Source organism: Ammospiza caudacuta, chromosome 9 (genome assembly GCF_027887145.1).
Source record: "Ammospiza caudacuta isolate bAmmCau1 chromosome 9, bAmmCau1.pri, whole genome shotgun sequence".
NCBI classification, from domain to species: domain Eukaryota; kingdom Metazoa; phylum Chordata; class Aves; order Passeriformes; family Passerellidae; genus Ammospiza; species Ammospiza caudacuta.
In genome coordinates, this window is record NC_080601.1 from 25,060,384 (window position 1) to 25,085,567 (window position 25,184).

Below are 25,184 nucleotides of genomic sequence, written 5' to 3' on the forward strand. Positions count from 1 at the left end.
TTGTGTCCTGCCCATCCCTGAGTGGCAGAACCATGGTCCATGCTGTTGTACAGCACTTAGTGCAAAGGGAACAGCCCCACACCACATTTGAGGTGGGAACAGACCTGTGGGTCATCTGTTCCAGCCTCCCTGTTTAAACAGGTTCATCCTAGAGCAGATGTCACAGCATCACATTCAGATGGTTCCTGAATATCTCTTGTGAGGGAGACTCCACAGCATCTCTGGGCAATCTGTTTCAGTGCACAGTCACACAGTAACTGCCCTGGCACAGTCACAGGGACAACTGAAGAACAAGCTACATGCTGCCCTTCATGAAAAGGAACACGAAGAAGAGAGAATAGAGATTCTCCAGGGAGAGATTTCTCTGCTGGAAGACCAGCTGGCCAAGCTGGAAGAGTGTAGTGCTCAGCAGAACGGAGAAGTCATGGGGGATATTCTGAAGCTTGAGGAGCTGAAGCAGGAAGTATTCAGCCTCACTGCCAAAAGAACAAAACTCCAGGCCATGGTCCTGTGGCTGAAGGAGGAGAAGCAGCTACAGGAAGCAGCCTTGCAGTCTGAATGTGGCCACTTCGAGGAGGAGAAGCAGCAGCTGGGCAGCCTCATCTCCAGCCTCCAGAGCTCCCTCTCCAAGAGCCACTGGGCCCAGGAGAGACTGGAGCAGCATCTGCAGACACAGGATGCCAGGAGACAGCCTGGGCAGCTGCTTGCCTTCAATGTCCAGCATGAGCAGACAGGAAAGGAACTCTGTCCTGCAGCAGCTCCAGCAGCTGCAGGCAGCCAGTGCATCCCTGTGCAGGTACACATGGATACCAGCCATGGGCCGAGGAGCCCCAACCTGCTCTAGGGTGCTGCAGAGGCACAGATGTAGCCAGCTGAATGGCAGCTCTGTTATTCAGACCATTGCATGGTTTAAATACATTACATACATTTCTACAGTGCATTAGAACAATACATTTTGGGTCAGTCAAATGCAGCTGGGCCCGGCTGGGGAGTTGGGATCTCCACTGCTGCCCCCTCTGTGCTTACACAGCCAGTGCTGAGTCCCCTCCCCATTGCAGGAGACAAGGCAGCTGCTATGCCTTCCAGGTTCACCTGCCTTCATCCTTCTCACTCCCCAAAGGTGGGCTAACAGAACAGCAAGACCCAACACTGACTTTCCCCAGCAGCCTGAGAAGTCACAGCTCAAGGCAAGCAGGTGCAGGCAGCAGCCCTGGTGCTGTTTGATACAACACAAGCTCAGCAGCTGCTGGTAAGAGGGGCTCCCCGCCTCCCCACCCACAGCAGGCCTGCGAGATTGTCAGCTCCAGGGCAGCCAGGAGTCCATGCTGGTCCCCCAGTGCTCCCACCCATGTGGCAGAAGAGCCCCTCCAGCTCTTCCCTGGCAACCCCTGCTCCTCAGAGGGTCCCTAGGCACAGACAAGGCTGGCACCATGCTGGCTGCACAGCAGCCAGGGAGCTTGCTGGGAGAGCAAAGAAAGTCAAGCGAGAGCAGCTATGGAGCCCAGGCAGGAGAAATGGACTGGGGCAAAAGGGGAGAGCTCCCATGGGAGAGCTCTGCGAAGCCACCTCCTCTTCACATGGACAAGCCAGCACCTTTTTTGCCTTAGTGTCTAACTGCATCCAAGCCAGTCCCCTGTGTTGTCCCTCTTATGTCCCCCTCCTTGAGCCTCTAGCCAGAGAACAGCCACTCATTGTGGTCCCCGCTACGCCAGTGGGCAGCAGGAACTCCCCCTGAGGAAAGCAGCGTGCACAGGGTTGGGGCACTGGAGGGACAGTGGAGGAGTACAGCACACCCTCAGGGAAATGGAGGGGGTATCACCTGCTAAAGGCCTTCCCAGCCTGGCAGCTGGCATGGTGGGGAAAAGAAGGGCCAGTGGCTGGTATAAAGGGCTGGACGGATCCTGGCTCAGGTAGCCCGTTCATCCCAGCCCCAAGCAGGGGTGCTCAGAACCGCATGCAGGCCAAGGAACAGAGGCAGGAGCAGGGTCCCAGCCATGCCACAGTTCCTGGTAGATTCCCACACCTCCTCCTGGCCCCTGCCCCAGGCAGGGCACCAAGCTCCAATGGAGCTGGGGAGGGACCGTGCCCAATCTGCCTGGCTCCTCCAGTTCAGCTGCAGGTTCCTCCAGTCGCATCTGCTCGCTCTACCCTGAAGGTCGAGTCCCAGCCACAGGAGGCAGCAGTGGCCCAGCTCCTCTCGCCGTGCTAGTCCGAGGTGGCCAAGCCCTGCCCACGGCTCCCGCAGCTACCACCATGAGAAGAAAGGCTTCCGGCTCTGGAAGCTCTGCGTGTAGGACTCACTGGCGGAGCGCTGGTGGGAGCGCGCTGTTTCCACAATCACGGGCGGCATCTGAACCAGGTGCAGTGGGCTCTTCCCATCCTTCAACGCCTGAGTCAGGTTCAGGATCTGTATGGCACAACAGAGCAATGCCTGAGCTGCCCTGCCTGAGCAACAGAGAGCATCCACTCCAGGCAAAGGCAGGACAAGGCTTCCCACCTCATCCATCTGTCTTCCCTATGCACAGCTTACCTGACCTCTCATGACAGCAATCTGCTTGTGAAACTGTCCCCTGTCAAAGCCAGGGTCTTTCTGCAAGAGAGACAGCAAAGAACACAATGAGATCCACCCACTGCTTCATGCAGTCAACAAGATGCCTATTCCCCAAATAAGCCATACCCCCTGTCCTGTCCCATAGGTTTTCTGCTTCTCCCACATTGAATCTTCAGCTTCTGGCAGAAGGATAACCCTGCTGTGTCTCAGCCCAGAAACACTGTGAGGAGCTTGACCACCTCTGTCCCTGTAACCTTGACAGGGAGTTCCCCAATACGACTCCCGCTTTTCCTCCTCCCACATCATCTTCACCCACTCCTCCAGCTCACCTTGAAGAGCTCATACAGATCTTCCTCCAGGTCCTTGACAAAGTTGGGGTCTGAAATCTTGGGAAGAATCAGGTCCTTGATCTCCTGTGAAAAGGGGATTTTGGCCTGGGGCAGCCATGCCCAGTAGAACGGATCTGTGGAAGAAAGTAGGAGACATTAGAACTGGGGAATGCAATGCATGGTGCCACTTGCCCCTGGGTGCCAGCTTCCCTGCATCTGGGACACAGGGTCCAGCATCTGCCTTCTACAGTCTCTGCTGAGGAGCTGCCCATGAACCCACAAGTTGCAGAGGCACAGCCCTAGCCCTCTCCTCTAAATCCTTGGAAAGGATGCCCAAGCATGGAGTTGTGCAGCTTGCCATGGTGCCTTGGCATAGGCCTGGGGGACTCACATGCTCTCCAGGAGTCCGGGTGTTTCAAGGGAAAGGCCAAACCATTGTCTATAGCAGCCAGCTTGATGATGGGCTCCTTCACCACCACCCAGTCGCTGTCCTGGAAGGAAGTGAAGCATGTCACAAGGAAGTCCTCCCAGCAGGAACAGTCCTTCTCCTACTCCCTGCAGCCCCACCCTGGCTACCACAGAGGCACAGCAGCCTCTTGCCTGTAGCATGGCACCTTAACCACAGGAAGCCAAAGGCTGCTTTGGGTGGGAAGGGGGACAAGGCTGCTTCCCCCCCAGGCCTCACTCCAAGGTCCAGCAACACCAGTTTCCCCTACAGAGTTCAGCTGCATCCTCACAAAGTCCCACTAGGCCACAAGTCACCAACACAAATGGTAACAAAAGGCCCAGGAGACAAGATAAGGCCTCAACACACTTGGAAACCCAAAGCAGAAGGGAAATTCCCGTCCTGCCTGCCAAGCTGGCAGCTTCCAGAAGCAGAGTCCCTGTGTTGCCCCTGCCCAGGAGCAGCCACTCACCCGCACGCCCGCGCTGTCCAGGGGACAGTCATACTTGATGAGCCAGTTGTCATTGCCCCGATCTGCAGGGAGATAAAACCAGCTGTGTCACCACCAGGGCCTCCCTGCATCAGGCTGGGCAGAAGACTATTCCTCCCCTGACCCAAAACTGAGACAGACACATTTTAGGCCCAAACTCCCAGAGCCCTTAAACTTGCTGCAGGCAAGTTTGGGAAGCCACATCAAGCCCCTCACAGACAGCCCTAGAAGTGCCAGCTCCCAAGAGAAAGGTCAGCCTGCAAGCCCCAGAGTGCAACCTCAATCCCTTCCAGCCTAGCAGAAACTCAGAAACATGGTGTGAAATGGGATATACAGGGGCACTGTTAGGTGCTGGATTTCTGGATGTCCCTGGATCCTCACCGTTGGCAAACTTTCACCTGAGCACCATGGTAGATACAGATCTGCCAGTAAACTGGCCAGCAGCCAGAGCCTCAGGTGGTGAGCAGCCCAGCAGCTGCACTCTGCCTAGAGGCAGATGTCACCTGGCAGCAGCTGAGGGGAGAGGAGTTTCAGGTGCAGAGAAAAGCCATGGAGACCCTATCTCCCTCCCCCTTCTCCAGCATGGTAGGACATGAAGGAGCAGCAGCATCCATGGCAGGCAGCTGGCCCTACCTGTGTTCCTGATGATGTAGTCCAGCACCACCAGCCGCTCGAACTGCAGCAGCAGCTGCCGATTTGTGTTCTCCGGGAGCGGCTCGGCTTCAAAGCGCCGCAGCCAGTAGTCTGCATCCTTGTAGCCTTCCACAAAGAGCTGGAAGGAGCCCACCTGAGGCAAGGACAGGCTGCATTACACAAGGCCACGGAGGCCAGAGAGGTGCTAACAGGCAGGCATGGAGGCTGGCAGCCCTACCTTGGGTGGCAGACCAATGCGGTTGAAGCGCTGGCCAACCTTCGGCACCTTCTCCAGGGCCAGCCTCTTTCCTCGGGACTTCACCCTGTCAATGGCACTGTAGTTAAAGGTCTCACTGGCCAGATACACCACCTGCAGGGACATGAGCACAGTCAGAGGGGCCTCTGGCAAATCACAGGATTGCCCCAAAAGACACAGCATTTCCCAGAGCTCTGCCCAGCACAAGGATCCCCATGGTTTGAGTAGGGACAGTCCTACTCTAGAGCACTCAGTCTCCTAGGCCAGCAGTGACACAAAATAAGGTGCAAGCAGAGCTGTGTGGAAGCACACAGAAGTCTCCCCAGAAGAAGCTCCCAGCAGCTGTTCCCTCACCTTTGTGCGGGGAACAATGTTGAGTTCCAGTTTCTGGTCTACCAGGCTGGCACCTGCCTCTGACAGGTAGCCCTGGTTCAGGACAAGGCAGTCTCTCCCAAAGCAGCATGGGCAGCACAACTTCTGCAGCCACTTGGTCCACTTGGGGTTCAGCTGCCCATAGGGCTCCTCATTCTTGGGCTTGAAGACGCCAATGATTTTCTGTGAGTGGGAGAAAAGAGGCTGAGTCCAGGAACTGGCAGAGCTGGGACACTTTTCTCAGCCCACAGCAGGGATATTAAGGAACAGGTCCAGAACTGCCCCTCATTAGGATAATAACCAGCCTCCTGGGATCAGGCAAAACTCCACAGCTCCCAGGAAGGAGGTAGCCAGAGCTGGGAAGAAGCCCTCTCCAGCCAGTATCCCATCCCACAAGAGCAGAGTGCTGCCCACAGACCTTTATACCCAACAGGAGTCCCAAAAAACACCAATGATGATGCAGTCTCCTGGTAAACACATCAGTCTCATCCCAGTGACCTTTGGATGGCGGGGGAGAGCTACTGCTCATCGTTGGTCATTATGTTCACACAGGAAAGGGACAGGACAGCAATCCCTGCCCTGGCTCAAAAATCCACTGAACAGAGCTGATCCCAAACTGACCAGAGGAAAAGGACCATAACAGCTGAGCACCTGCAGGACCCCTGAGGAGCCAGGGCTCTGTGCTGGGGAGTCCAGCAGAAGGGCTGACTCTCTGGATACACTGTGGACAAGAGCCCCAAACTGGCCACCAGCTGGTACCAGCAGCACTCCCAGCCCCTCAACCCAGCCTCAGACACACACCAACCCAGCAGTGGGGACAGCAGTGTAGGTATCCCCCTGTGCAGAGGGCACAGAAGCCTTGTGCAGGGCACTGCACCACCACTGAGCCAGCACTGCCATGGCACACAGACGAGAGAAGGGCTGGGACAGGAGCAAGGCCACCTGTCCCCACAAGTCAGGCATCCCTGGGGGATGGCAGTCCCTGCTCTGGAGTGACTCAGCATCACATGCAACCAGGCCTTCTCCCCATGGCCACTGCTAGCCCTGGCCTGTGTGGGCATCACTTCCCCAAGCTGAGCTCCTGCCAGAATGTGGAAGTAGAACATGAGTCCCAGTGCTCCAGCAGGGAACCTTAATGCAATCTCAGGGGCCAAAAGCCAGGCCAGAGCAAGCAGAGCCGAGGCTCTGTCCACCAGGAAGACAGAAAGGGAGGGTTTGAGGGAAGAGGATCACTTCAGCCATGTCCAGATCACATGGTGGAGCCCCACTTGCCCTAGGCAGGCAGGAAGGCAATCCCCACACCAGCCCCACACAGCTGTCACACGACTGTCAATATATCCATGCTTGGATGTAAGCCCACAAAGAGGCCTGTCAGGAGCTCTGGCAGCATGAAGCCCTGTGCTCCATGGAACCAGTCCAGCAGAACAAGGCCCAGGCAGGCAGGGACAGCATGGAAGCAGACAGTAGAGGCCTGGCAGCACAGCATCCATTTCCAGACAGAGCCGTGCCGAGAGCAGCACTGACAGGGAAAACAGGTCTGCCTGGTGCCAGCAGCAAGGCAGAGAGAGCCCAGCCAGCTCAGGGGAGCAGCTGGCAGTGGCGTGATCATAACCACTGGGGCTGGGCAGCACAGCCCAGGAACGGCTCAGGCCTCAGTAGCCTCAAGGGAAATAATCAAAGAAGAAAGTTTCCCCCCCCCAATATCTTCCTCCTGCTGCTCACAATATCTACATGCTGCACTCTCTCCCGTGCCAGCAGTGGGATGTTTTTGGTAACCCTGGGCAGCAATCACAGCAACCAGTCACACACCACATTTGCTGGCAGCAGGATAATCTGGGGGACCTGCCAGCTGACAGCACCAGCAGTACACAGACTCTGACTTCTCACATTCATGCTCCAGCAGCCATCCTTGAGTTTGGGTCTCCTACAGCCAGGCAGCCTCCAGCCTGCAATCCCCAAGTAGCTCATCTGGCTGCCCACTCCAGGTTTCATATTGGGCAATAGGAGGGAGCTGGCCTGTGGCACAAACGAGTATTTCCACACACACCATCAGCTGAGCTGGGAACTGCCTGCAACAGCTTCCAGGAGCCGGCTTTCACCCAGAGAGGGAAAACTAGGACACATCAGAGACCACAGAGCTCACTCCTGATTCCCTGGAAGCAGCCCAGCACACACGTGGCAAGGGAGCCACAGGAAACAGCAAGAGCTCAAGTAATTGGGCAGGGAGCAGCCGGTCACAAGACAAGCCAGCCTTTGCTGCACACTCATCCGGTCAGTGGCACAAAGACGGCTGCCACACAGCCCACCAGGTCTATAGGGGACCAGCCACATGCCAAGGACTTTGTCTCCACTATACCAACCACGCAGCCACAGAGAAGACATCTCACTCAGTTCAAACAACAGGCCAAAACCAGCTCAGCCCACAGAGTCACAGCCCTGGGGCTGGAGTCACTGTGTTCAGATGCTGATGCACGGGCCTGTGGGAGGGGGTGACCCTTCCTCTTTGGGCATAAAGCCGCAGAAGAGGTTCAATCAGCACTTGGACACTGCTGCCCCGCACTCTCGCTGCTGCTCCCGCTGTACTTCTCCCCGGGGAGGTTCACACCTGCTCCGGTCTCTCCTAGCAGCCCTCCCAGCGTCCCGCTCCCGGCCGGTGCCGCTCAGCCCACGGGCCTCCGGAGCTACGGGGGCGGCACCACCACCCCGGGGTCAGCCGCGCGGGGCCGGGCCCAGCTCACCCCCTGCGGGTCCTTCACGAAGTAGCTGCCGCTGGAGCCCTGCGAGATGCGCTCGGGGAAGATGCCGCGCTCGCTGGCCAGCTCAGCCCGCCGCACCACGTCGGCAAACTCGGGATCCTCGGGGAAGTCGTTGCGCTCCCGCTGCGCGGCCGCCGCTGCCGCCGCCGCTGCCGCCGCCGCTGCCGCCTGGGCCTGCGCCTGGGCCTGCGCCGCCGCCGAGCCCCGCGCCCCGCGCTCCAGCAGCGGCTGCCGCTCGCGGTCGCGGCCACCGGGGGAGCCGGGAGGGGAGGGCGGCGGGGGCGCAGCGGGCGGGAGGGCGCGCACGGCACCCCCCGGCAGCCCGTAGTCGGGGCCCTGTGCCCTCTCCGGCGACACCAGCGGGCTCGTCTCGTCCATCGCGCCGCCCGCCCGGCCCCGCCGTACCGCTGCCGCCGCTTCCGGTTCCGACCGCGTCACGGCGGCCCAGGGGCTGCTCCGCCCCCCGCCGCACCCCATTGGCTGCTCCGCCTCACGTCGCGTCACGCCCAGCCCGGCCGCTGCGGCCGGAGCCGCGGGCGCCGCTGCACACATGATACCGCTGGGGCTAGGTCGGAACCTCTCGCGCCTCGAATCGTTCGTTCGGGGACGCCATGGTGTCTTCCCCCCCGGTACACCCCCGGCGAGGCGGCTGGCGCCAGTGCCCTACACAAAGATGGACGCTCTGGAGTGGCCGTGCCCATTGCTGACCTTCACAAAGATGGCGGCAGGGCGGGGGCGCTGCCCCTCTGCAGCCACGCCCACGGCGGCGAGCTTCTTTCCCCACACAAAGATGGCGGCCGGCGAGGGCGTGCTGCGCAGCTGGCCAATGAGCAGCCGCGTTGCTAGCGGTTGCCATGGAAACAGCCAACGGCGAGTGGGGATGGACGCTGGCGGCGGGGCACCGCCCGGCGGGGCGGGTGCTGGCAGGGGCGGTGGCGGCCGCCGCCCCTCGGCGGGACCTGCTGGGGAGCGGCGTAGGCGGACGGCGCGGAGCCAGGTGAGCGCGGGCCGCGGGTTCCTGCGCCGCCCGCCCCGCTCGCCCCGCTCCTGGGCATGCACCGGGGCCGTGAGCATCGCCACGCGCGTCCCGCTGATGGGGCGTGCGTGTATCAGCCGTGGGTGCATGAACACACCGGGGTGCGGGTGCATCAGCCGTGGTGCACGGACACGGCGGGGTGTGGGTGCACGGACACACCGGGGTGTGGGTGATCGCTCACAGAAACAGAGACACGACGGGGTATCGGTACACCGGGATATGGGTACATCGCCCGTGGGCGCGGTCACGCCCCCGGACACGCTGCCCAGGCGGGGTGTGCGCGCATCCCCCGTGGGTGCGTGGCGCGGGCGGGATGTCCGTGCCTCGGCCCGGGGATGTGTGGTGTGGTGCAACGGGGTCGTGCCCCCTCGGCCGCTGTGCGATCCGGGCTGTGCGGGGCGCGCCGCCCCTCCCTGCGACGGGCGCGGTACGCGGGGCAGGCTCCGGGTACCGGGAGCCCCGCGCGGGCGGGCCCGGCTCCTGGGCAGGCTGGAGTGCTCATGGGGCGCTGTCCTCCGGCTGAAGTGTCACAGGCCGTGCTGGCCGTGTCACAGCCCGCCGCAGCACCCTCTCCTGCGCCCGGCGCGGCTGGGCAGGCTGCAGGGCGGGAGCCGGCGGTGCGCTCCCGGTGCCTCCCATCAGCAGAGAGCACTGTTCAGTCGCTGCTCGCCTGGGCTGGGGCCATTTCTCTGACACAAAGCCCTGGCAAGTTCCTGTTTTGCTGCTGTTTTGCCACGTCCTGCTGGTTTCATGTGGTTCAGTACCCACCTTTTGGGTGATGTGCAGCCGGCTGTGAGCGGATAGACCCCGCCTGGATGCTGGGAGCCCCTTCCCATCTCTGGCTCTGCCTCAGCTGCACCGGCAGCTGCTGGAGAGGCAGCGCCCAGCCCACCTGCGGGGCTGTCTCTGTTCTGCTGCCTTCCCTGTCTGCTGGCGAGAGCTGTGCTGCGTAGTAGGGCTCTGCGAGGTGTGCAGGGCTTAAGGGGATGCTTGCTGTTGGCAGGCAGGCTTGCAAAGCCTGGGTAGCTGAGCAAAGCCCTGAAGCCCCAGGATCCTATCTGTGCTGTCCCTCTTGGAAGGAGTGTCCTGTCATCCCTGGGGGTAAACCGGGTCTGCCCATTCGTGATGCTGAATCTGGAAACTCCACAAGCTCTCTGTTCCCTCTCCTGAGATACTCCCCTGAACACAATCCAGCAAATCCATCTCCTCTCCAAAATGCTTGTTTCTGTCTGGAACTGCCTCAGCAAAGCTCATAATGGCTCCTGGCCTGAGCTTGCACAGTGCAGGACCTCTGGGGTTCTGCTGGAGTGCCATGACGGAGGCAGCCAGTTCATGACACACTCCTCTTCCTGCCACTCACTCACATTTCACAGGGCTGTGACCCCCGTGGGCTCACATCTCCCTGAGCGCTGCAGTGGGGCGGGCAGCAACCCGAACCTGGCGGCTGGGGTTTCAGAGCCTGGGCACGGCAGCTGTGCTCACCTCCTCATCTGTGCTGTGCCCTAGCAGAGAGAGCTGTCCCCAGAGCAGGCAGGCAAGGGATGCAAGGGCTCTGGGTGAGCTGAGCTGCTCTCCCTGCCCAGCAGCTCTCTGTGCCTCTCCCTGCCAGCTCTTGTCCTGCTGTGCCGGAGGCTGTTGCCATGACCCTCACCAAAGGCTCCTTCACCTACTCCAACGGGGAGGAGTACCGTGGCGAGTGGAAAGAAGGTGAGATGTGGCAGGAGGGAACGGTGCCACCTGTGCTGGGGGATAACAAAGCCCACATCTCTGCCCACCTCCACACTGGGGCAGGTCTCACTCTGGCCAGTGCTGCCCATTTCTGCTCTCACCCAGGTCGCAGGCATGGCATCGGGCAGCTGACATTTGCTGATGGCACTGCCTACGTGGGGCACTTTGAGAACGGGCTCTTCCACGGCTGCGGCGTGCTCACCTTCTCCGACGGCTCCAGGTGGGCACGGCGCTCCCGCGTGCACCTCCCTGGGCATTCCCCCTTGCCGTGGGGAGCTGCTGCCTCAGGAGAGCCTCCCACACAGGTACGAGGGGGAGTTTGTGCAGGGCAAGTTCAATGGCGTCGGGGTCTTCACCCGCTGTGACAACATGACCTTCGAGGGCGAGTTCAAAGGCGGGCGCGTGTACGGCTTCGGTGAGTGCTGCACGGCCCCTGCTCAGCTCTGCCCCTTCCAGCACCTCCCTGGCCCCATCCCGGTGGGTGCAGCTCCCTGCCTCTTCACTCCCAGCCCTTCCCTCTCCTCCCCAGGTCTCCTGACCTTCCCTGATGGCTCGCACGGCGTGCCCCGCAATGAGGGATTCTTTGAGAACAACAAGCTGCTGCGGCGGGAGAAGTGCACGGCCATCATCCAGAGGGCCCAGGGCGCCTCCAAGTCTGCCCACAGCCTGACAGCGTGAGGGTGCCTGCATCCCCTCCCACCAGAGCAGGGACCCCCTGCTTGGGCACTGGCTGGCCCTGGAGAAGGGATGTGGCACTGCTGGGTGCCTCCCTGCCCTTCGTCCCCTCCAAGCGTCTTCCTGCCAAACCCCTGTCGCTGGAGGGGATGGGACCCTCCGCTCTCCACCCAAGTGCCCTGGGGCAGCCGTGGTGCCTTCTCTTTCTGGCTGTAGCCCTGGCACCTGCTGGAGCAGCAGAAGGGCTTGGCCCTTCTTCCCCCCAGGAAGACTGTGGACCACTACAGCTGCTAGCCAGCTGCAGAGGATGGAGCAGGGGGGTAGAGGCTGGTCCCTGACCCCACTGCCAGGGTGCCTTGGCTGGAAGCTGCTGACTGAACCACGTGCCCCCAGAGGGGCAGCTCCTGGCTCACTTTGTTGCCCTGGTCCTGGAGGCAGGATGGGCACCCCGGGCATGCTGTGGCCTGCACCCTCAGCTCAGGGTGACTGGCCATCCCCCTGCATGCCCAGGCTACGGTGACACTGTGTCCCCAAAGAACCCAGCCTGCTCTCAGGCCAGCCAATGGGCTGTGTTCCCCTCATCCCTGTGCCAATCCACCCATCCACCCACTGCCTTGGGGACACCAGCAGCACATCCCCACCAAGAGCGACTGGGAAATGCCCAGCCTGGTGCATCTGCTGCACGCTGGTGAGGATGGCAGCAATGGTGAGCAAGGAGAAGGGTCAGCTGGAGCCTGGAGTGAGGACTGAGCAGGGCTGCATGGAGTGCCAGGGCTGGAGCAGGAGGCCTGGGCAGAGCGGGGATAGAGGTATAGTGACGGGGCAGGCAGGGGGCACACAGTTCCCCATTTTGCCCCCACAAGCATCCTTCACCTCCCCACTGCATGCTCACCTTCACCCCCAGTGTGGTCTGGCTGGCTGTGGCACTGGGCTCCCGGCAGCCCTCACTGCCCAGTGCAGGGGCTGTGCCTCCCTGCCAGCCTCTGCCCACACCGGGCCCCGTGCCTTGCTGTGACCCTGCCTTGTGCTGCTGCCTGCACGGGCCTCAGCTGAGTAAACCATGTTGCCAAACACCTGTGCCATGTCTTTTTTGCTGGGAGCAAGGATGGGATGGGCGCCTTGCACAGAAGGGACTGCAGACACAAAGAGGAGACTGCAGGTTTATTCATGGCACAAAGATCCACCCCTTCCCAGGCAAAGAGAACAGGTCCCTGGGGGCTGGCTTGGGGTTGCCCTCCTCCATCCAGTCTGCCCAGTCCAGCCCTGTCCAACAGGGAAGAGTAATATGGCAGCCCTCTCCTGGCCATCCCCCAGTGTCCCCAGAATGTCCCCAGTTCTCAGGGTCCCTGACTCCTGTAGCTGCCCAGAGTGGGAAGGGGCAGATGGAGAACAGCTCACAGCCAGCCATTGGCACTGAAGGTGCTCCTCAGCTCTTCAACCTGGGCAGGGCTCAGAGGGGCCAGGGGTGCACGGCAGGGACCTCCATAGTAGCCAAACCACTCCATGGCCTTCTTCAGCCCCGGGATGCCAAACCGGCGGGTGACCTGTGGGACGGAGGGAGGGCATGGAGGCTTCCTGGCCCCCATGGGGCAGCATGCTCTCTGGGCTCTGCTGTGCAGCCCCTGCTCCCATGGCTTTGCTTGCCATCACTCCTGTCCTCCCCATGTGGGGCTGCAAGGCTGGCAGGGTGTGAGGTGGCTGCAGCACCCCATGAAGTGCCCACCGTGGGGTGGGGGCGCAGAGCACACGCACACAGGACTCCACACAGGAGCTCTGTGGCACGTTGGGCTCTGCAGCAGGGACAGGCCACTCCATAGTGGGATGAGGGGCCCAGGAAAGACCACCTTTTCCCCCACACACACTGCTGCCTATAAATAGCCAGCAAGGCTCTCACAGAGGGTCATGCACCACTGCCTGGTGCCAGTGGACAAGCTGTTCCTCGACAGGGCTGGCACTTTCCACCTTCTCACCTCCAGCCTGTCTTGGCTCGCTGGCCAAGGTGCTGTGCTGTTCTGTACCCCTGAACCACCCATCCACCCCCTGCAGCCCAAGGGACTTCCATTCTTTGCCTGTCTCCTGGCCTGGCACCCCTCCCCTCAGCAGCCATGGGGTTCTGCCTGCTCACCGCTGTGTTGGGCTCAATGAGGCGGTGCTGCAGGTCCTGGGCCTCCTGCCACTGCCCCGTGCGGCACAGGTGGTCCAGCTGACACAGTGGGTCACCCAGAACATTGGCGAGGGCACACACACCCCCGGAGGCACCTAGAGACACCAGGACACTGTGGCAGCCAGCTCAGAGTGCTGTGCCTACCCAGCACCCCCCGGTCTCTCGCCTGCCTCCCCCTGCCAGGCAGTGTCTCCAGGCAGTGTCCCCAGCCAAGTCTGGGCAGCTGCACTTACCCACAGCGTAGCTCGCCAGCAGGAAGCCAGCTGATCCTGCCAGCACCTGGAAATCCTCCTGCCTTGTCTTGTGGACCATCAGCCCCATGCGGGTGATCTAGGGAGAGACATGCCATGCCCTGGGGCCGGCATCACCCAGTGCCCCTGCTGCAGGGTGCCTGCGGGCAGCCCTGGGGTCCAGGGAAGGGCTGCAGGTCCCAGTTCCCCATTCCCAGCTTAGGTCCACATTTGGTGGTAAGCAGCCCTGGGAAAGTCCTGCTCCACTCACGTCCCCACCGCTGTCCTTGATCCCAATGATGTTGGGGTGCTGAGCCAGGGTGGTGACAGCCTCCATGGGCAGGTCCAGGCCGGTGTTGGCAGGAACACTGTACAGCACCACAGGGATGGGGGATGCGTCGCCAACCTGCAGGCAGCCAGGCACATTTCAGTAGCTGGGGTGGGCTGGGGACACATCGGACGTGTGAAACCTGCTGGGCTGGCAGGCACTGGACAGGCTCACCTCTGTGTAGTGATGGATGAGGGCAGCAGTGGTCATGGCCCCCCGATAATAGCAGGGTGTCACAACCAGCGCCACATCAGCCCCCGCCTCTGCCATGCTGACTGTCAGCTCGATGGTGGCCTGGGTGGCTGGGGAGGAGGCAGAGGGGTGAGGGGTGCTCCAGGGGGGACACATGGCCCTGCACTGCCCCCCACGCTGCCCACACAGGCACTCACATTCACAGCCCGAGCCAGCCAGCAGCAAGTGGTCCCTGGGCAGAGCCCGGCGCACGCAGCTCACCACCTCCACCTTCTCACGGGACGCCAGGTAGGGATACTCCCCATTGGAGCCCAGCACCACCAGCCCTGGAACACAAATGTGGGGAGGACAGGAGAAGAGTGCCAGGACTGTCAGGGATCCACATTACTCTCACTCCGTTCTTTGCTGCTGGCACCCAGGCAGAGCTCCACAGCCCACAGTGTGCCCTCTCCTGCCTATGTCCTTGCAGTCCCAGCCTCCTGGTCAGAAGAGAGGACACTGGGGATTATCCTTGTGAGGCTGCAGCTCCTCTCCTATCATCTATCCATCCCTGGCAATCAATAGATACATATCCCATGAATTTTTCAGAGTGTGCATGGGAGTGCACAGGTTCAAGCCTGCAGCTATGAGTGGAGCATGTGTGCAGGCCTGCACGTGTGTGGAGCGTGTGTGCAAGCCCGTGCTGGCTTGTGCTGGGGGTGTGCAAGGACACACTCGTGTGCCTGGGCACGTGCCGTGCAGAGGGCCCCAGGTGGGTGACCGGAGGCGGTGCCAGCCACGGAGCAAAGTCCAGCCGGAGGCTGAGCACCCTTGGGAAGCTGGCAGGCTGCCCGCACAGCCTCTGTGGCAGGCGGGGTTCGGGCGGGAGCCGGCACGGAGGAGGACGGCGGCAGCGCTTACCTCGGAAGGGGATGCGGGCGTAGCGGCGCAGGTTCCCCTCCAGCTGGCCATAGTCCACCTCCTGTGTGGGCGAGAAAGGGGTGGCGAGCGGTGGGAAGATGCCGCCGAGATTGAATGAGGGCTCTGGTGCCTGCGGGGTGCTGAGGCCCCGGCAGTGCCTGGGGGCTGCCCGGCGCAGAGCGGCCAGGGCGGGCCGGAGCGAGGCGGTGAGGCCGGTGCTGAGGGCCATGGTGGCTGCCGCTGCCTCCGCCGCTGCCGCGCCTGTTAATGTTTGACGGGACACGTGAGGGACCCGCGACCCCGCTGGGCAGGCGACATGGGGGGTGGCACCAGATGAGCTCAGGGTGTTCTTGCCCCTCCAGGAGATGGCTGCAAGGAGCTCAGTCCCCTCCAGGTGAGCTTTGGCCACCGCGGCCGTGGCTTTCCCTTCTGCTTGCCAACCCTGGCAGACATCCCTCTGCCTCGTACAGGGCTGGGCTGCAAGGCCAGGGAGGGACCAGGCATTGCAAGCAGTCCCAAGGCTTTGGTCAGGGATCACCTGATCCAGCTGCCAGTGTAGGGTCTCCTGTAAACGGGTGAGTGTGAACATTTCCATGTAGGGAGCAGTGAGCACTGCACTCTGCATGTGTGCAAAGGGACTACGTGTCCCCTGGGGATGGCTGCAGCAGGAAAGGCAGAAGGACAAGAAGCCATCCAACCCCACAGAGTGGCTGCCCAGCACGGGTACAGCTGCTGCTCTCTGGCATAGCCCCAGCCTCCAGCACCACATGGACTCAGGCTGAGCTGTCCTCCATGTATTTTCTTCCCTGAGCTTGCCCAGGTGGTACTTCACAGGACTGTGAGCAATTAGGACTCCTGCAGCAAGGAGTCCTGCCCTTAAACCACTTGGTGTCACCAATACTTGAGTCCTAGTGATAGGAAGCAGGGTTCATCATGCTGCCAGATAACCCTGCTCCCAGATAACTCAGCTTCCCCAGGCCCATCAACGATGAGATGCCCAACCTCAAAGCTCCCTGGAGCCAAACACTGCTCTTTGCTGACTTTTATTGACACAGACAAGTCTTGTCTGGATCCTGCTCTTTGGAGCTGGGCCCAGCCCCTGGTGCCTGGCGCCATCATGCAGGGACCTCCATCTCCCCTTGTGGCTGCTCCTTGGTCTCCAGCGCCTGACGTGTGTCCACCTGCCACTGCTGCACCAGGTCTGTCGGGGTCTTGCCAGCCTGCAAGAGTGCACAGACAGGCTGGGCATAGGGTGGTGCAAAATGGTGGGGCAGGAAATGGCCTCAGTGCTGGCCTCACACACTCACCTCATTCTTGGCCATCATGTCAGCCCCGTGCAGGATCAGCGTTTTGATGATCTTGTAGCGACTGAGCCGTGTGGCATCATGCAGCGCTGTGTCACCCTCCTGTGAGAGACACAGCTTCACTGGACAGTGGGGTCCAGGGACAAGGACCCTCTGCTTGTCCCCAGCACACCAATCTCCACACAAGGGGGATGCTCCTGTCCCAGACCTGGCTGCAGCTGCAACCACCCTGGGGCAGCAGTGCGTATGTCCAGATGTGCCCCACCGTGGGTGCTGGAAGCCCTTGGAGGGGTCAGCAAAGGGAGAGGGATCAGTGTTGCCTGCAGTGATGCCTGGATGGCTGCAGCACTCACCCTGTCTGGGGCATTGATATCCACCCCACAGTGGATGAGATGCTCCACGATGTCAAGGTGTCCGGTTCGGGTGGCCACGTGAAGGGGTGTGCTGAGCAGCTTTAGGGGGGTGAGATGGACATCAGGGGGGGATCAGCACCCACAGCTGCTAACCCAACAGAGGGTCAGCTCTGGTACTCCAGGGTATGCCCCTGCCCCTGGCACAACCCTGTGACCTGCTCTGTCCTGCTCACCTTGTCCTTCACATTGAGGTCTGCCCCGCGGTCTTGAAGCAGTTTGACAGCATCCAGGTGCCCACCCCGGCAGGCCCAGTGCACGGCTGTGCAGTCCAGCTGGACATACAGTGCTGTGTCATGGTGGGGGGACACCCCTACCCTGTGCCTGTCCCCTGCCCCAGCAGGTCCCCGTGCTGGAGCTGAAGTGGCAGAGCCCTGCCTGCAGCCACCTCCGTGATGGGGACAGCAGTGCCCCACTGCAGGGTCCCCAGTTCTGCCGTAGTTCTGGCTGCAACACACCCAGATGCTCAGACCAGCACACAGCTGGAAGCAGAATCCAGCCTCACCCGGTCCCTGAAGTCAACAGTGGCCCCAGTGTCCAGCAGCTTCTGCAGGATTTCCATGTGTCCCTCCAGCGAGGAGCGGTGCAGGGCTGTGCGGTGGAACTGCGGGACAGGGTGGCACATTGGCAGACAGAGGCATCCTCCCCTGCCCAGTCTGGTTGTACCTCCAGCCCTGTCCCAAGGGTCCCAGCGCTCACCCACAGGTGTGGTGGGGCATGGCTGCAGGTCTTGGTGGCATGCAACAGGGGGCAACCAGTGGCTGCCAGGGATGCTACCTCATCACAAGTGTCAGGGGAGCCACCATCTGCCAGAAACTTCTCTATGAAGTGCATCTTGCCCTGGACAGCAGCTCGCAGGAAGGTCTCTGGCTCCACAGGACCATCCTGACAATGGCACAGGCTCAGGGCTGGGGCAGCACAGGGGTGCAGGAGAGGGGACAACATGGGGGTCCCCTGCCCTGCTTCCCCATGAAGGTCTCTGAGTGGCAGGGTGACCCGGGGGCTGGCCTGTGGGTGGTGCAGCCCCTATCCCAGCAGCCCCCTCCCACAGCTTGGGACCCCTGACGTACAATCTCCAGGGGCTCAGGTGGTGGAGCGGGCTCGGGGGTGGCTGCCCGCTCTGCCCGGCGCTGCCGGCGCTGCTTGCGGAGCTCGATGAGCCGTTGGATGCTCCCCACGTCGATGATCTCCCGCCTGAGATCCACGGAGCTCCTCCGCACCTTCTCCTGGCCCTGCCGAGCACACACAGTGCCCCGTTTGACTTGTCTGTGACCAGCCACCCCTGGCCAGCCTGCAGCCCAGCCCACTCACCTTGATGGCCTCAAGGCCCCAGTTCCTGGGCCCGCGGAGTTTCTCCTCCTCCAGCTCAGGTGTGTTCATCCGCTCCACGGCTGGCGGCTCCCATGCTCCATCCCCTCTGAGTTTCTGCACAGGCACAGCGGGTGCTTCATGGTCTTGTCTGGGCACAGAGCAGCCCCACTGCCTCCATCCTCAGCCTGCCAGGGAAGGTGGCTCTGGGCATGGCTCCACTCGCCGCTGAGGTCTGCAGGGTGCTTGGCAGCCCTCGGGCGTGCCCGCCCACCCTGCTTGGTAAGCTGGGCACCTGCTGGCTGCTCAGTCCTGCCCCATGGGCTAGAGCTGCCGGGTTGGGAACTTGATCCCCCTGAGAGCCCTTGGACACCTTCATATTTCCCCCAGGATGGCAAGGTCGGTGCCAGCCTCCTCACATCCAAGTCCCTAAGGATGGACAGAGTACAATGGGGGTTCCTACTACAGCCCAGGAGGGCTCCCCTGCCCTGTGGACCCACCTCCTCCTTCTCCTCCTCTGCCAGCTTCTGCTCGATGAGTTCCTTGGCCCGCTCCACATCCAGCTCCATGTCGGCCTGCAGTGCACAGTCCTGTGCTCTGGATGTGTCCTCTTCTTCTTGCTACCAGGGGCAGGGAGTTCCCAGTCCTGTGTCCTGGTGCTGCCGGCGGCTTTGCTGGCTGTGAGGCTTTATGCTGCTGGTCTCTCTGTCCCACAGCCCAAGGGCACTGACAGCTGTGACTGCTCCACATGACTGGGGCAGCTTTGCCATGAGCTCACCCTCCTGCTTTCTGGCCCTGACTCACCTCTCCAGCCCCACACTCTCCTAAAGAGCCCCCCCCCCCCCCCCACACCCTGGGTTGACCAGGACATCTGTGCTTGTTACGGGGAGCTGTGGTGTGCAGAACCTGTGACAGCCGGTCAAGACAGGCTCAGCACTACAGGGACATGATCCAGGGTCATCCCATAGGCATAGCACCTATGCCTGTGCCACCCACCCTGGGCAAGCAAGATGCTCCCATGGCTCCCATCTCTGTCCAGTCAGATGCTGCAGCAGCCACCAACATTGCCCGAGGTTCCCTGGCCCCTTGGGCAGTGTGGGGGCCTGGGGGGGGGGTCTGCCCACCCCAAAGGGAGGCAATGGGTCCTCTCAAGTCTCTCAGCAGCAGCAGCAGGGGATGCCAGGAGTCATGGCCCCTGTGTGCTGCTTTAGAGGATGACCTCAGGTGTGGAACATTCTGAGCAGCCCTGCCAGGGTCCCCGAGGCTGCCTGGCCTCCCCCACAGCACATGGCAGGCTGGCAGCAGGAGTGGCCTCACGTGGGGCCAACAGGCAGAGCTGGCAGCTATTCCCGGCAGCAGGAACATTGTTCAACCCTCCTGAGAACTCCCCCCTTGTAAGGTGAGGCAAACACTGCCTTGTGCAGGGACAGTTAATGCGCTGGGCACCGTCCACCAGCACAGGACCTGGGGGAGGGACAGACAGCTATACATCACTGTCACCCTCCTGGGCAGCTCCCAGGGCCATCCTGGGGTGCCCTGTCCCATGGGTGTAACAGGCCATGGTGGCTGTAAAGGTAGTCTTGCACTGTTCCCCTCCACGGACTGTCCCACCTAGCGCAAGGGCAGACACCAGCTTAAACCTCCAGAGGGGAAGCAGCAGAAAAGGAAGGTGATGACCCCACACTAAGAAGCAGCTGGGATGACAGTGGGACAATGCAGGGGAAGGGTCCTGGCAAGCAAACAGCCAGGGCTGGCAGGACAGGCTCAGGGTGGCACTAGGGAGCAGAGCCAGGGTGTCCAGGCTACCCTTGACCACCCTGTGCCCATTCTGACACGGGAGCAGATACAGGACAGGCACAGGGACCACCCATGGCTATGGGTCACAGCCCCCTCCAGCCTGTCCCCAAGGCCAGAGGAAGGATGAAAAGGCTTTATTGATAAATACAGACTATGTACAGAGGGGAGACATCTCCACCCAGCCCAGCACCCCACGGGTCTCCTGGCCAGGGGGAAGCCAGAGCCCAGTGGGTCACAGCCTCTCCCTGCCAGCACAGCCTGGCAGAGGAGCCCCAGCCCCAGAGACGTTTGGTCTCGAACCTCCTTCAGCAAACACGGCGCCTGCCCGTGTTCCCGGCCAAGGGGAGCCACCGTGGTGGCACAGCCCCATGCACACCTTCCTGGGGGGGGTCACCTGTGTGGCAGCCTCAGGGGGGAGCAGGAGCAGCTCCAGATGGGCCAGAACACAGCACAGGGAATCCCCTGAGGTACCACACCCCCCAGCCCCCTGCCCTCTCCCCTCAACCAGCAGGGGGTGGCTCAGTTCCTGGGTGCAAGGGGCTGGTTGACAATCACTTGCACAACAAAATCCTTCTGGATCTTGGTCTCCTGCAGTCGCGTGCGGTCGGTGAGCAGCTTGCCTGAGAAGAACCAGCGCTGCCAGGCCAGGTCAATGCCCTCCTGCGCCTGCAGCTGCTTCTTCAGCTGCCCGATGGTGTCGCTCATGCTGGCGCTGAGGCGCAGGTCCTTGCCAGTGGAGAGGCGCACCTTGAGTGTGAACTCCCGCCGGGCGTGGGGCGGCGGCTCGGCCGGCTCCACCGCCTCCTCCTCGCTCCGCTCCAGGATCAGGTTGACTGGGGGTGCCAGGCAATAGACAGGCAGCTGGTACCGGTTGCCCAGCTCATCATAGCACTCCGTCAGGGACCCTGGGGACAGCAGGATAAGATGCTAAGGGTGGGCATCCCCATGGACCACTCAGATGGGGACAGGGCCACCTCAAGCGGCATGGCACAGCCTGCCTTTCTCACCTTGGCTCTGGATGGCAGGTGGGAGTCCCTTTTTACTCTAGCCTGGGACCCCATGCGCCCAGATATGGGACATTCAGCACACACCCCACCCAAACCCCCAGTGCTGACCCTCACCATGGGGCAGGGTGATGCTGGCTCCATCGAGGATGGCCTGGGCCAGGCTGTGGTCATTGGCTTCTACAGCATAGGCAGCTGCCTTCAGGGCATCCCAGATCTCCTTGCGGCCTTCAAAGGCTGGTGCTGTGTCCCAAAACTCGTCCCGCTTGCTGCGCAGCTGCCCGTCTGTCATGGGGTAATCACTCTTCCACTTGGGACACTCCTTCTTCAGGGGCTCATTGCGGCCTGTAGACAGGGGGATACTCAGCCAAAGGACAGGGTTTCCCCTTGGGGCCTGAGCCCCCCACCTCCCCACAACCACAGGTTCTTCCTGGAGACCTCCTGCACCCCAGCAAGGGTCTGAGGGATCACCCTGTCCAGTGAACAACAGCCCCCAATGTAGCCAGGGGTAACTGGCCTAAGCAAGCCTGGCCCAAGATCCCACTGGCCCTATGGCAGTTGCTCCCTCAAGTGACACCCTTTGCCCCCAGTGGGGACAAGGGCTCTTGCATCCTTGCTTGGGGGACCAGCCGCTGCCCCTTAGGGTAGCCAAAGGGCCTCAGGGCCCTCTGAGGCAGCGCAGTATTTATAGCTTGGGGAATTAGCCAGGAAATAAGCTGGTGAGTTGGAACGAGAAGGGGATTACAAAGGCTGAGCTGCAGCAAAGGGGGGGTCAGGACTTCACTGTCCCCTCTGCCCACCCCGGGATGACAGGGACCAGCTGCAGGCAGGACAGCAGGCACACAGCGTCCTGGGCACCAGGGGCACAGAGGGCATTGCTACCAGACTGCAGGTGGCCCGGCAATGGGCTGAACTGAGCTGGCTCTCCCCAAAGCAGCCCCTAGCCACATCCCCACAGACCTTCAGCAGCCAGCACTGCCCAGGGATCTGAGCCACCCCAATGCCAGTCCCAGATCACCAAGCCCTCCCTACACTGGGTTGTGGCCCTGTGGGAACAGCCCTGTCCCGCCGGTCCCACAGCCAGGCCGGACATGTGGGGCAGGAAGGAGCTGTTGTCACTCCCAGCTGAGCTGGGGACAATGAATGATAACAGCTCCTTCCTGTCACCCCCCTCCCTGAGCTGGCCAGGCAGCACCCCTCCTGTGGGGACAGGATGAGGGGAAAGTGAGGCTCCAGCTGGGCAGGAAGATGCCTGTGCCCACACAGCGACCTGCCAGGCAAGGTGATGCCACACACCCCAGCCACTGGAGACAGCCACCACCGCCAGCTGTGGCTGAGCCAAGTTCCCCAGACAGCTGCTCCTGAGTAAGTGTGTGCTGACACACAGCACTACAGGACCTTTTCAACTGTACCAGCCCTGCCTCACCCTGCCCAAGACCACTGGAGCCAGCATGGCATCTGCCTCCCAGCAGCACCCACCTCAGGGGTCCCCAGGGGCTCAGCTACCCCAGGGCTGGGCACTGAGCATCCCTGGCAGGCAGCATCCTGCCCACATGCCCGGAGCAGCAAGGGCAGCCGGCTGCAGCCAGCGCTGCCGATTCAGCAGTCACCGTGCTGGGCCACAGGGATTTGCAGCACCACAGGACACAGCAAGGTCAGAGGCAACACCTGTCCCAGGAGGGCAGCGGAGAAGTGTCCACAGCCAGCCTGAAGGACATGTCTGGGATCATGTCCCCACACTGCTGTGGCCACGAGGCTGGGGGCTCATGTTCTCACAGCCAGGACTCCTGGCCAGCACTCCCAGTCAGCACCATTCCCCCAGCTCTGCTTGCAACAAAGGGAAGAGGCTGGCTCAGGAGAGGCAGCAGGACTGGAGCCGGGGGGGTTGGCTGTGGCAGGGAGCAGGGACAGGCTGTGGCTGCCTCGTATGTACAGACATGCCCAGCAGCCTTGCCCAGGTAGGCAGGGGCTTAAGCCTAGTCTATTTATTGCTACCACCCAGCTGGGCCTGCACCTTCTAATCACCTCCTGCTGCTCTATTCCTAGCCCCTTGTGCAACTCTCCACAGCAGCACCACCAGACAGGTCCATCCGCTCGCTGTGCCCAGCCTCGAGCCAACAGGATCTGGCTGGCAGCCTGCTCCTCCTGCCCTGTGCCTGCAGCACCCTGCCCGTAGCTCAGCCCCCATGGTGCCCTGCTGAGGGACCCCCAGGCAGGAGGATGTGACCTAAAGGCTTCCCTGCCCACAGGAGCCTTAGGCAGCCCCAGCTGACAGGTCCTGGGGGCCCCAGAGAAGATGTCAGCCAGAAGGCACAAACCACTGCTGCCAGCAGTGCTGGCTGGTCCACTCCTGAGCCAGGCAGGGCTGGGATGCTGCATGCCATGGGCATCCCCAGCTCCTGCTGTGGTAAGCTGCTCACCCCAGGGACAATGCTGTCACCTGCTGCTGGGAGTCCTCAAAGGACCCTTCCACAGGAGGTCACAACAAGCCCCAGCCAGGGCAGGAGCTGGCCAGGCAGGTGGGCAGCTTAGCAGGGCCCCTGTGGCAGCTGGGGTGAGCAGGCAGAGCCCCCCTCCCCACTGATGGTAGGTCCGCGTGTACTGGGACCTGCTGGCACAGGGCATGTCCCCTTACTGCTGGTGAGAGCAGCTGTAGCCTTGCTTCATCCCCCACCACCTGCTGAGCAGCTCCCATGGGCTGGTGGAACCAAAAGACAAGAACCAGCCAGAGCACCTGGCACAAGGGACAGCCCTGCTCCCCCAGGAAGGCACACACTGGAAGAAAGCAGCAGCGACTCCAGCAGTATACCAGGAAGGGACCATGAGCCATCCCAGCAGAGCAAGTGGGGACGGAGACACAGGCTCTGCAGCCAGCTGTTACCTGGCACGGGAGGGGATCACACAGATCCAGATGCTGGGATCTGACCTCGCCCCCATCACAGCAGCCTGAGCCACAAGGCAATGACAATGGCTCCGCATCCCACCAAGCTGAGGGAACAGTCAGCCAGGAACCCCAGGCCTCACCGATACCCTCAAGAAGGCACTCCTGGGGGGCAAGGTGAGTCGGGGTGGGGCAGCAATCACCCCAGTCCGTACCAGCAGGGCACCCCCGGGGCAGGTTGGCACAGCGGGAGCCCCGCACGGCGGGGGCGGCTGCCCACGGCACCGGCACAGCCTGGCCCGGCAGCCACGGCCCCCCGCACGTTCTGCCGGAGCGGCGAGCCCCGTCCCACGGAAAGCGCCCTTCCCTCGCTCCCTGATCCCAGCTGCGGGCGGGGGCCGGGGCGTCCCGTCCCCAGCACACGCTTCCTGCCCCTCCTCTCCGCCGCCCACTACCGCTCTGCCATAAACACGGTAATTACCGGCTGCGACGGCACCGGCCGGGGAGGCGGCAAGGGAAAGGCGTGATTCATCCTACCAGCCCACGGCTTCTCCGCCAAAACTCCGCCGTACCCATCCCCGCGGCCTCCGGGACCCTCCGGCGTGGCATCACGGGGAAGCACCTCACGGCACCCGGGGGTTCGGCTACCGGTAACTCCGGGGGGCCGCACCAGCCCCGCCGCCGCTCTCCGGACCGGCGCAGCCGCTCCCTGCCCCGGCCGCACCTCCCGGAGCCCCGGGGCAGCGCGGAGGCGGCGGCGCCCGCCGGTGTACGGGACAGCCCGGACCGCGAGCGGGCAGGACCCGGCCGTTCGCAGGACGCGCCGCGCCGCGCAGGGCACGCTGCCGAGCCCGGAGCGGGGCATCCGCCACCCTGCAGTCCTGCCAGGACAGCACTTCCCGGGAGGAGCCGGGAACCGGCAGGGCTCGGCTAGACGAGCAGCCCTCACCCCGCACAGCCTCCGTGGCACCGGGACGGGAGCCGCGGTTCCTGTCCGCTCCCGAGGCCGCGCACCGAACCAGGATCCCCGGCGTCCAGGAACCCCGAGGGCACAGAGCGGTTCCGGGGTTGTGCGAGGGGGGAGCTGTCCCATGGCGAACTGCGCCCCTCCGGTGCCCACGTTCCTCCCGCGCCACCCCTAGGAGGACGCGGGACCCCCCGCCCCAGTGCCCGCGATCGCGGGGGTGCCCAGCCCGGACGACCCCCGCTCACCTGCTCGCTTGCGGGTGTTGCCGCCGGCGGCGGGCCGCTCCCGGCGCTGCCGCCCCACGCAGCCGCCCATGGCGGGGCCGACCGGCGGCGCTCGGCATCGGGGCCGCGCCGGCTCCGCGCTGCGCCCGCCCGTGCGCGCGGGGCCCGGTGTGCGCGCGGGGCCGCCCCGCCCCCCGGGCACAC

At 62.5% G+C, this 25,184-nt stretch overlaps 5 protein-coding genes across 8 annotated transcripts; 1 reads left to right on the forward strand and 4 right to left on the reverse strand.

Moving 5' to 3' along the window:
* Positions 1-891: 891 nt before the first annotated feature.
* Positions 892-8,210, reverse strand: PI4K2A (phosphatidylinositol 4-kinase type 2 alpha). The gene is made up of 9 exons (XM_058810590.1): positions 7,815-8,210; positions 5,059-5,259; positions 4,687-4,818; positions 4,449-4,602; positions 3,798-3,859; positions 3,272-3,371; positions 2,881-3,014; positions 2,531-2,590; positions 892-2,407 (listed from the first exon to the last, which is right to left on the reverse strand). Exons 1-9 carry the CDS (start codon positions 8,208-8,210, stop codon positions 2,246-2,248), a joined length of 1,401 nt encoding a protein of 466 aa, XP_058666573.1. The 3' UTR covers positions 892-2,245.
* A 545-nt stretch (positions 8,211-8,755) lies between these two features.
* MORN4 (MORN repeat containing 4) lies at positions 8,756-12,332 on the forward strand. Its single transcript, XM_058810769.1, has 5 exons — positions 8,756-8,829; positions 10,478-10,575; positions 10,702-10,816; positions 10,902-11,011; positions 11,126-12,332. Exons 2-5 carry the CDS (start codon positions 10,509-10,511, stop codon positions 11,272-11,274), a joined length of 441 nt encoding a protein of 146 aa, XP_058666752.1. The 5' UTR covers positions 8,756-8,829; positions 10,478-10,508; the 3' UTR covers positions 11,275-12,332.
* Positions 12,333-12,459: 127 nt separating this feature from the next.
* On the reverse strand, positions 12,460-15,314 carry HOGA1 (4-hydroxy-2-oxoglutarate aldolase 1). The gene is made up of 7 exons (XM_058810807.1): positions 15,086-15,314; positions 14,383-14,511; positions 14,168-14,295; positions 13,937-14,071; positions 13,669-13,765; positions 13,397-13,530; positions 12,460-12,815 (listed from the first exon to the last, which is right to left on the reverse strand). The coding sequence occupies exons 1-7, from the start codon at positions 15,312-15,314 to the stop codon at positions 12,666-12,668; spliced, it is 1,002 nt and encodes a 333-aa protein (XP_058666790.1). The 3' UTR covers positions 12,460-12,665.
* Positions 15,315-15,857: 543 nt separating this feature from the next.
* Positions 15,858-18,871, reverse strand: ANKRD2 (ankyrin repeat domain 2). 3 transcript variants are annotated; one of them, XM_058810390.1, is made up of 9 exons: positions 18,608-18,871; positions 18,111-18,224; positions 17,870-18,031; positions 17,577-17,684; positions 17,305-17,403; positions 16,976-17,074; positions 16,743-16,841; positions 16,393-16,491; positions 15,858-16,305 (listed from the first exon to the last, which is right to left on the reverse strand). In XM_058810390.1, the coding sequence occupies exons 1-9, from the start codon at positions 18,674-18,676 to the stop codon at positions 16,201-16,203; spliced, it is 954 nt and encodes a 317-aa protein (XP_058666373.1). In that variant the 5' UTR covers positions 18,677-18,871; the 3' UTR covers positions 15,858-16,200. The 3 variants fall into 3 exon arrangements, 1 of the variants encoding a protein (XP_058666373.1); XR_009275051.1 differs by having other exon boundaries at positions 16,393-16,841; XR_009275052.1 differs by having other exon boundaries at positions 16,393-16,841; positions 18,111-18,295; positions 18,608-18,738.
* Positions 18,872-20,180: 1,309 nt separating this feature from the next.
* Positions 20,181-25,127, reverse strand: UBTD1 (ubiquitin domain containing 1). 2 transcript variants are annotated; one of them, XM_058810391.1, is made up of 3 exons: positions 25,002-25,127; positions 21,026-21,253; positions 20,181-20,809 (listed from the first exon to the last, which is right to left on the reverse strand). In XM_058810391.1, the coding sequence occupies exons 1-3, from the start codon at positions 25,069-25,071 to the stop codon at positions 20,424-20,426; spliced, it is 684 nt and encodes a 227-aa protein (XP_058666374.1). In that variant the 5' UTR covers positions 25,072-25,127; the 3' UTR covers positions 20,181-20,423. The 2 variants fall into 2 exon arrangements, with proteins under 2 accessions (XP_058666374.1, XP_058666375.1); XM_058810392.1 differs by lacking the exon at positions 25,002-25,127 and adding an exon at positions 24,271-24,495.
* Positions 25,128-25,184: the final 57 nt, after the last annotated feature.

Coding starts and splice junctions, on each gene's coding strand:
- HOGA1 (XM_058810807.1), bottom strand. CDS start 15,314: ATGGCCCTCAGCACCGGCCTCACCGCCTCGCTCCGGCCCGCCCTGGCC. Junction 14,296..14,382: donor GGCTGGCTCGGGCTGTGAAT/GTGAGTGCCTGT, acceptor CCTCCTCCCCAG/CCACCCAGGCCACCATCGAG. Junction 14,072..14,167: donor TCATCCATCACTACACAGAG/GTGAGCCTGTCC, acceptor GGCTGCCTGCAG/GTTGGCGACGCATCCCCCAT.
- UBTD1 (XM_058810391.1), bottom strand. CDS start 25,071: ATGGGCGGCTGCGTGGGGCGGCAGCGCCGGGAGCGGCCCGCCGCCGGC. Junction 21,254..25,001: donor CAACACCCGCAAGCGAGCAG/GTGAGCGGGGGT, acceptor CCCTGTCTACAG/GCCGCAATGAGCCCCTGAAG. Junction 20,810..21,025: donor CAGCATCACCCTGCCCCATG/GTGAGGGTCAGC, acceptor TGCTGTCCCCAG/GGTCCCTGACGGAGTGCTAT.
- MORN4 (XM_058810769.1), top strand. CDS start 10,509: ATGACCCTCACCAAAGGCTCCTTCACCTACTCCAACGGGGAGGAGTAC. Junction 10,576..10,701: donor CCGTGGCGAGTGGAAAGAAG/GTGAGATGTGGC, acceptor GCTCTCACCCAG/GTCGCAGGCATGGCATCGGG. Junction 11,012..11,125: donor CGGGCGCGTGTACGGCTTCG/GTGAGTGCTGCA, acceptor TCTCCTCCCCAG/GTCTCCTGACCTTCCCTGAT.
- PI4K2A (XM_058810590.1), bottom strand. CDS start 8,210: ATGGACGAGACGAGCCCGCTGGTGTCGCCGGAGAGGGCACAGGGCCCC. Junction 4,603..4,686: donor GCATTGGTCTGCCACCCAAG/GTAGGGCTGCCA, acceptor TCCTTGCCTCAG/GTGGGCTCCTTCCAGCTCTT. Junction 2,591..2,880: donor ATCTGTATGAGCTCTTCAAG/GTGAGCTGGAGG, acceptor TCTCTCTTGCAG/AAAGACCCTGGCTTTGACAG.
- ANKRD2 (XM_058810390.1), bottom strand. CDS start 18,676: ATGGAGCTGGATGTGGAGCGGGCCAAGGAACTCATCGAGCAGAAGCTG. Junction 17,404..17,576: donor CCCCTGACACTTGTGATGAG/GTAGCATCCCTG, acceptor CCTGTCCCGCAG/TTCCACCGCACAGCCCTGCA. Junction 16,842..16,975: donor ACCTCAATGTGAAGGACAAG/GTGAGCAGGACA, acceptor ACCCCCCTAAAG/CTGCTCAGCACACCCCTTCA.